The sequence below is a fragment of the Bicyclus anynana genome, chromosome 9, assembly GCF_947172395.1.
Source record: "Bicyclus anynana chromosome 9, ilBicAnyn1.1, whole genome shotgun sequence".
In the NCBI taxonomy this organism is placed as follows: Eukaryota; Metazoa; Arthropoda; class Insecta; order Lepidoptera; family Nymphalidae; genus Bicyclus; species Bicyclus anynana.
In genome coordinates, this window is record NC_069091.1 from 11,898,215 (window position 1) to 11,907,894 (window position 9,680).

General features: G+C 35.6%; 1 protein-coding gene across 1 annotated transcript; it reads left to right on the top strand.

Moving 5' to 3' along the window:
* The first annotated feature begins 2,204 nt into the window (after nt 1-2,204).
* On the top strand, nt 2,205-7,916 carry LOC112043964 (acyl-CoA Delta-9 desaturase-like). Its single transcript, XM_024079666.2, has 4 exons — nt 2,205-2,412; nt 4,596-4,726; nt 6,727-6,932; nt 7,484-7,916. The coding sequence occupies exons 1-4, from the start codon at nt 2,205-2,207 to the stop codon at nt 7,914-7,916; spliced, it is 978 nt and encodes a 325-aa protein (XP_023935434.2).
* The last annotated feature ends 1,764 nt before the right edge of the window (nt 7,917-9,680 follow it).

Below are 9,680 nucleotides of genomic sequence, written 5' to 3' on the forward strand. Positions count from 1 at the left end.
CGTTCCGGTACGACGTCGTGGAGAAACCGAAAGGGGTGTGGATTTTCATCTTCCTCCTAACAAGGTGGCTCGCTTCCATCTTCGATTGCATCATCACTTACCATCAGGTGAGATTGTAGCCAAGGGCTAACTTGTAAAGAATAAAAATAAAAATTATCAGGCAGAACTGTAGGTGCTTAACATTTGCATTTCTAATTTCGCATTAATATTCAGTAGTTTAGTGTATTATTTGCGCAAGAATTTATTTACGTAGTACGTAGAAAAAATACTAGTAGTAGCCACTATGTATTTTGTGACCAAATATTTGGGCAAAGGTCGATTAAATTTACCTATTGCTATTGTTTTAATCACCTTACGCACGAGGCAGCCAAAACCACTACTATTGGTCGTCGTAAAACTACGACCAGTCGTAAAGCGGCCACTTGTCGGGCTGTTTACTCACGAATTACGGTAGACGAAAAAGAAAACCAAAAATAAAATCGTTCTCCCTATCACTTACTTGACAACTAAGGCTACGCGCAAACTGGGTAACCATATCTCACATTGTACCTTTAATAAAGTTTGACTCGTTTTATTACTATATTATATTATATAATGTAAAATATATGGTATTGCCTGAATTTTCATTTTGTCATTCATTCGGCAACCCATATTCGGCTCACTGCTGAGCTCGAGTTTATTCTCTCAGAATGAGAGGGGTAAAGCCAATAGTCTACCATGCTGGCCCAATTCGGATTGGCAGACTTCACACACGCAGAAAATTAAGAAAATTCTCTGGTATGCAGGTCTCCTCGCGATGTTTTCCTTCACCGTTTGTGATATTTAATTTGTTGAATGAATATTGAATATTATCTATCATTTATTTTTTATCACTAATAAATAACAGATGAGGGTAGATCATCACAGTTACCAAGCAACTTATCAGTCTGCTTGGTCGCAATGATCAATCGTGCTGGCCCAATCTCTGATCAATTGCGCGTTGTACTTGTACATAAATGGTTTCTTCATTTTACCTGGTCGTGATCACAGCCGCCTAGTATGTGAGGTGCCTTAATTGAATACGTTGTCAATCTAAAAACTACTAACAAACGAAATTTTAATTATGTATCCCGCAACAAAATAATTATAAGAAATATACAGTGTGTTTTATTTTTCCCGGTTGGTTGACATATTATTCTAATCTAGCTTTGAGCGTTGTCCAGATAATTCCTACTCTAACATACTAGAGTTCGCGTATCTACGTATCCAGCTTTTACTTGTGAAATACAGGGATTAGGATTTAATTTTTAAATTCTCTAAGTCATGATTCAAAAACGGTATGACATTTGTGTTCTATTTTGTATTATTATTATTTAAATAGCGGACACCCGCGACTTCGTCCACGTGGAAATCATCGTAAGCTTTCTAGCTTTCTTTCACCACTTTAGAGTTTAAATTTTTTTGAATCCCATTATATTTGATGCCCGAATAACAAAAAAACACGGACAGACAGAACGACAAAAAAATAAAAAAAAATATTTTTAGCTTCAGTATCGATTAAATAATGCTCCAAAAAAAATTAAAATATCTTCACCTTACCGTATGCACCTAAAAATTTTCAAGAACATTTTAAGAAAATAAATTAACACGTGTCTCACGACGGTGAAGGAATAACATCGTGAGGTAACCTGCATACTAGAAAATTCTCTTAATTTTCTGCATGTGTGAAGTAACCCCTCTCATTCTGAAAGGAGGTTTGAGCTCAGCAGTGAGCCGATTGGGTAATAATGATATTTTTTCAGGTTATCTCTATCGCAGTGTGAAGAGTATAAAACAAATTAAACAACCTGTAGATCAAAACATAAGCAAAACGCAAATGATTGCATTGCAAATATATGAGCTTAGGTATATAACGATTGTTTACTCATTTCAATGCAGGTAAAAAGTGAAATTTTGGTGTGGGCCATGCGGATTGGCAGACTTCACACACGTAGCGAATTTCGATAATTCTCAGCAAAGTTTTCTCATGATGTTTTTAGTTTTACTTTAACGTTTGTTATACGTGATATTATTGTCTATGTCTATTTATTTGGTTTAGTGTTGATGTTGATGACATACAGACTCAACAGTGATTTATTATAGGTTCCACTTTCTTATTCTTACGTTCGGATTTCTTTGTTTTAACCCTAAAACAAAAAAAAATACAATTATACATTCCAGACCAGATGGCTCCTTCGCAAGAAATGGAAACGTCGCTGATATATGAGAGTATTTTAAATAAAAACGAAAAGTTAAAACCACCACGTGCCTCAGAAAAAAGAGAATGGGATATCGTTTGGAGAAATGTCATAATTTTCGTATTGCTGCATTTGGGAGCGATTTATGGCTTTTTCCTGTTTTTAACTCAAGCTAAGTGTGCTACTGGTATTTTCGGTAAGTATCGTTTCATCATATCAGCCTATGGACGTCCACTGCAGGACATAGGCCTTTTGTATCTGGTCGGCCAACACTGCACTTAATAGTGCGGGGTCGCCATTCCAGCACTTTGGGACCCCAAAATCACAATTTTTGAAATTGAAATTGCCACTTCAGCTTCGCAACTCGTTGAGCTATGTCGGTGACAATGGTTCTTCTGCGTATCTCTTCATTTCTGATTCGATCACGCAGAGATACTCCTAACATAGCTCCTTCCATCGCCCGCTGTGTGACTCTGAGTTTTCTTATGAGGTCCATAGTTAGAGACCAAGTATCGCTTATTGAACTATAAAGTTAAAAACTGGTTACCATCTAGAAACTACTCGTTGAGACTAATCAAACAAGCCCAAACAATATTGCATTGTCATCCGATTTATACATGAATGCAAAATTTCAGCTCAACCTGAAACCGGGAAGTAGATCAAAAGGATGTCAGCCACTTTGACACAAGCTGTGACCAGACCATAAAGTGCCTTGGCAAGAAATAACATTATGTTTTATAGATAGCTTGTAATTTTGCAAATCATGTCTTAATAAACTTTTTACTTTTATAAGGCCGGAGAGTATTTATATAATTCATCTTTTGTTAAAGTTAGAGGTGAATTTAAAATTGTCACTACTATAGAGAGACCTATTTTAAGTTGTTGTGATTATTTTATTCAAATTAGCTACATTTATAATTTAAATAATCACACTCTATATTATGTTAATAAGTTATTTAACTGTAGTGTAAGCATTGACCTCTTTAAAAGGACAGTTTTAGAATTATTGGTAAAGAAAATTATACATTAAGGTCTTTAAAATATAGTCCAATACTGAATGAAATCCCAAATTCAGAGCAAATTCAATCTTAAGGATTAAATTTATGATTGAATTTGCAAATACGACTACTTGAATTGAGTGCCAAGAAGTTGTGTTTGGCACTTATTAAGTGGGGACTATGGCAATGACGCACAAATGAAAAAGATAGTTTAATGACCTTACAGTGACAGATGATTATTTGTCGTATCGTGTTTGTCACATTTCTGTGTACGGTTTGAGGCTTAAAAGGGCTAGAACTCCAAGACCCGAAAAAAAACTATAAAAAACGAAAGATTTTAAAGGCATTTAAAAAAATTTTATATTTTTTTTTATTCTGCTTCAAAAAGAAATTGTTATAGTTGTAATTGAATCCTCTAACAATTAACTATTTTACTGTAGTTCTCAACAATGTAAATGTGACCGACCTCCTTTAACTTGCAAGATTTGACCGATCGACAGAAAACGGAACAGCAGTTAAGTTTTACTATTTCTGCAAACCAAAAAATATTTTTTTAAGTAAGTAGGTACTAATTTTATTTTCAAGTTATTTCATTTTTCAAAACCTAACTGCTTCGTTGGGCCAGCGGTTAACCTATGTGGTTTCGCATCATAAAGTCACGGGTTCGAATCCTGTGTCAGGCTATATGAGATACTGAGTTTTTGAGGGTTTTGTAGATAACAAGGAACCCTTATAGTTTCGCCACGTCCGCCTGTCTGTCCGTCCGTCTGTCCTCGGTTTAGCGCAGAGACTATTACTACTAGAAAGCTGTAATTTAGCACGAGTATATACATTAAACATGTAGACAACTCGTGAAATAAAATCTATACTACAGCCTTTCTTGATGAGTACTGTTTAACGACGAAGAAATTAGAAATGAAGGTAGAAAATACATGTCATTTCATAACTTATTTATTTTAAATTATGTATGGTTTATTTAATAAATGTTGTATTAAATATTTTAAGCATATTCTAAGCTTATTATTCAAATTTATTTTCATTAATTAAAGAACAAATTAATTATAATTATTATTAGGTGTGAAATTATTAGTGATTTATACCCTCATTTTTATTGAACAGAACATTGAACATGAACAGTACTCATCAAGAAAGGCTGTAGAATAAAATTTAATAAAACAAGAAAAAAAAATATGCCCAATATTCCCATTCCCCTTCAACTAGCCGGGAAAGACGGGGAATCGGTTGTTAATTATGATGATGATAAAGTATCTAATGCGGGTAGTCGTTAAAAAAACCAGCAGCCACAGGTCCACTTTGACTCGAGCCGCTGGTGGTGATGGACGAAGCTTAGTGTGAAATAAAAATGTTTTTTTATTTGCAGCATTCGTGATTGGAGTGGCTTCCGGACTTGGCATCACAGCAGGTGCTCATAGGCTTTGGTGTCACAAGGCATACAAGGCTAAACTACCGTTGCGTATCATTTTAGTTGTTTTCAACACTATTGCTTTTCAGGTATTTATTATTTTATGATTTCAATATGTCCTCCTGACCGAATTTGATCACATACAGGCACATGAAGATAATAGTTATAATCATACAAGGCTTTTATAGTGTTTTTCAGATAGCATGGGTACGGTTACTGTTCGTTTCACACTTGAAAGTTTACCGCGATTCACAATAATTGTATGCGTATTATGAACGTCATAAGGCAATTGTCACCGTACCCATGCTGTCTAAAAACACTTAAGAGGATTTTGCCGACCTCCGTGGCGCGTGGCGGAGGTTCGATCCTTTTGAGGTTTTCTTAATTGGTCCAGGTCTGGGTTGTGGGAGGTGTCAGCCGTGGCTAATACCACCCTACCGGTAAAGACGTTCCGCCAAGCGACTTAGCGTTCCGGTACGATGTCGTGTAGAAACCGAAAAGGATGTGGATTTTCATCCACCTAACAAGTTAGCCCACTTCCATCTTAGATTGCATCATCACATACCATAAAATGAGATTGTACCCTACCATCAAGCCCCAACAAAACATAAACACAAACAAAATATAAAAAAAATGTTGGTTCGCCTGACCACACAGTGTTGCATTTTCAATTTTGGACGTTGGAAATAGACCATGAATTAAATTAAAAACTTTATTAAAAGCACCAACGCTGGATTTTACGTATCGCTTTTTTAACTCTCGTGCGAGTGAGGCCTTTGGGTAGCATAGTATAGGTAGGTACAGGAAAAGCATTCAATTTGCCTCAAATACCTAATAAAAAACGTACAACAACTGTCGAAGTTCAGAAATGACATAAGCGCGTTGCCATCGAGCGGTCTGCGAGGTGACGTCGCGCGGTAAGCTTGTCTGGAAGCGGAGCGTTTATATTACGTGTCCGAGGCGTATTAATGAGTTTCGACCTTAAGCATTAAAGCCAAATTGTCACTATCGACAGATACGTCTAAATGCATAATTATAAATGATAAAATATCTTTTAGTTTCCGTTTACGTTAGTTGTAGAGTTTGGCTAATGAACGGAGAGACTGAAATCGCCCGCCAAATTAAAAAAAAATCTGATTGAATTCTCAAAATTATAGTGCAAATATTGGAATAACTGAGTTTAATATTTAAAGTATAGATCGTAATAATTCACAAATAAAAAATAATTAAACAAATTATGGAAACGCATGTTTTGGAGTTTATCGGAGTTTACTCCATAAGAATCGATTTTTCATATATAGCTCCCGGTATGAAAAAAATATGGGCAGTAAAATTCGATGAACGAATGACAGCGTTACGTATTTAGTGCGCAATCTATTCTGCGCACCTTTCACTTTTCAGGCGTGGGTTTTGAGACAAAGATAGTGTAGGCTGCGGGGCAACATACACCTATTTAGACAGTCGATCTGAAATAGTAAACTCCATTCGTGCGTCAGAGCTGACACTCACCTTTTTACCCGACTGCAAGAAGGGTTATGTTTTTCGCACGTATCTTGTATGTATGTTTGTATGTATGTATGTATGTATGTATGTATGTATGTATGTATGTAATATTCTTTATTACCTCATATCTTCCAAACCGCTGGACGAATTTACGTAATTAAGAAATCGTTAGATTTGTCTTAATAACCCAAGTGTTTTTAGATAGGTGAAATTAAAAAAAAAAACAACAAGACGACTGTGAGACGCTATAGACTCGAGATGAAAAAAAATTTTTTTTTTTACTGTTGCAACATGGGTATCAAAATCAAGGGCATTTTGTGAGAAATTCAAAATGATAGAATGATTTTCTTCTACATTATTTAATAGGTCCCGACTGTTTTCTAATTGCTTTGTACACTTCTGGACTGAGCTTGTTTTTTTCTTTTCAGTGTTTGTATAATTTATGCAGTCGAGTTTTTTTATTTGTTTAATTAATTTATTTATTTTTAATTTGTATAAATGTTTTTTCTAATTTGACGGGAGATTTTAGTTTCTACTTTCATTAGTCAAACTCTAGTACCTACTCTGAACTTTATTTTAACAAAAGGACTCAGTAATACACTGGGCGCGAGACCACCGCGTACACCACAAATTCAGCGACACCGATGCCGATCCTCACAACGCAGAACGAGGCTTCTTCTTCTCCCATGCCGGCTGGTTGCTTATGAGGAAACACCCTGATATCAAAGCGAAGGGACAATCCATTGATATGAGTGACCTATGGGCAGATCCGTTATTACGATTCCAGAAAAAGTAAGTCAAATTCTACATTAACTATGCACAAATAAGTCAAACTTTTGTAATCCTTTTGGAACGGATGAACCGATTTTGATAGGACTTTCACTGGAAGATCAAGGATATTGAGCAACATATAGTTTTTTTAACTAGACTAAGATTACATTAGTGTCAACGAGTCAATTGCACCATTTCCCTTCAATTTATAGCCTCAATAGCTCAATGGTAAGAGCGGTCGGACTCATCACTGAGGGCCGAGGGCTGGGTTCGATCCCCGCCCCGTTGGTCTATTGTCGTTGGTATTACCACAAAAAAAAATCCAGTAAAATTTTAGTTTTGTCTGTTACCATTATCTAGCGGTTAGCAGTCGATATGTTTTAAATTTTCTATTGACAACAACGTCAAACGTGTTTATTTGTAATAGAATTTAAAGATGATGTACCTAAAAAATAATTGGAATTGATGGTGATTTCAATAGAAAATTCAACACATTTGTATATTAAGTAGCCTTCGTATGTTAGAATACCTATAAAATAGTATTTTTAGATTTTATTAATTTTTTTTTACAGATACTACATGATCCTCATGCCGCTGGCGTGCTTCATTCTACCAACTTATATACCAACGTTGTGGGGCGAGTCATTGAAGAATGCCTTCTTCATCAGCGCAGTCTGTCGTTACGTCTACGTTCTAAATGTCACGTGGCTGATAAACTCTGCTGCTCACAAGTGGGGTACCAAACCTTACAACAAAAGCATCTACCCCGTGGAGTCTAAGCTAGTGGCATTTTTGGTACTCGGAGAGGGATTTCACAACTTCCACCACATGTTTCCATGGGACAGCAAGACCTCTGAGTTGGGGAATTACGCGTTTAATTTTACGAACATATTCCTCGATGTAATGGCTAAAATTGGATGGGGCTACGATTTCAGAACGGCCTCTCGTGATTTGGTTTTAAAGACGGTTAAAAATTTGGGCGATGGCTCGCACCCTGAGTTTTAGTTTTAGTGTAAGTTAGGTAAGTATATCTTCTTAGGATCAGAGGATTAGTATTGTCACCTGCTGAACACTTTACTAGTTGATATCGGTTCGGAGAAATTATACTTACTTAGTTTTTAATGAGTTTAATGTATTATATAATTTGTATACACGCATGTAAAAGGTATGTAAATGATGTTTCTGAAAATAAAAACAACCAAGTTGTAATGTTTCATTAAACGAGTTCAAGCCTTGTGTGTGTAAATTTAATTGAATCGTCAAAAATTGAGCTAGGAAGATTAAAGAAGCATTTTTAACCACTTGAGCGCCCCGCGACATATTGTCGTACTCGCTCCTAGGAGGGGAATGGGAATATTGGTCATATTATAAAAGATGTGGCAAATATTCTTTATGAAAAAAAAATGAAAAAAAAAATAAAAAAAAAGATTTAGCGCGGCAATACTTTTGTCGCTGTAAATTTTATTTAAACTGTGGCATTCTCTACATTGCACTCTAATTGTAGAGTGCGTACAGCGCCTTTTTCCTATCGACAATATAGAAACTTGTCACTAAAAGCTAATTAATAGAAAAAATATTAACTATCTAAAAATATTAACTATCGTCTGTCCGTCTATTTGATCTCGTTGATCTCCGGATCTACAGATATTTGAGTTAATAAAGCTTAGTTTAGTGTGGCTTGATATTTGGTGAATTTTGAAAATTTTCAAAAATTAAGAAAATACCTAACAAGTAACGTCTGTACGTGTCCGAGGCGTTATAGTGAGTTTTAATCCTGAAAAGCATATATTAGTACCTGAGGATTTTTTTATTATACTCTAGATTATATAGATGTTTGTTATTACTCTTTTACGCAAAAAGAACTGAATGAATTTAGCTGAAATTAAGAATTGAGATAGAATAAACAATACGCTGAGTACTTTTATTCTGGAAAAATTCCGGGCTCAATTTGTTTATGATATTGTGACGCAATAAACTATTTAACATTGATTTGGCTAAAATTTAAAATAACGATAGACTATATCCTGGAATAAGACTATATCCTGGATAAAGTATATTCTTATTCCTAGAATAGGAATAAGAATATACTTTTATACCGGAAAATCATAGTTCCCGCTGGATTTGTTTCACGCGAAACCTACCTGAATGGATTTAGTTGAAAATAAGATGAAAATAGATTGTATGCTGGTAAAACACATAGGCTACATTTTTCTCGAAAAATCTGCGGGATATGGTTATGATTTCATGGATTGAAAAAATACATCATGGATTGATCTTAAATTTGGGTGGAGTTACATTGTGCGCTGGAATCTGGATTAATAAATAAATTTTGTGTTTATGTTATTATGATCCCCAAGACTGTGATGGACCTGCCAATGCTTATAGCCAATTGCCATAGCTTTAAGCAATGTGTCAAAAAACATTTACTTAGTCGAGGTTACTACACCATTGATGAGTTTCTAAATGATATCACACTTACACCGTGTGTGAAGTCTGCCAATCCGCATTGGGCCAGCGTGATGGACGGCCTAACCCCTCTCATACCAATCCGCATTGGGGCAGCGTGGTGCACTATTAGCCTTACCCCTCTCTTTCTGAGAGGAGACTCGAGCTCAGCAGGGAGCCGAATATGGGTTGATAATGATGAATGATTCTCTCCCAAGAGAGCCGTGTTGATGTTCTAGATAAAAAATATCCTAAATCCTACTTCCTCAAATAAATTCTATCTTGACAAGATTCATTGGAATTCATTCGCTGCTTTCAGCGTAA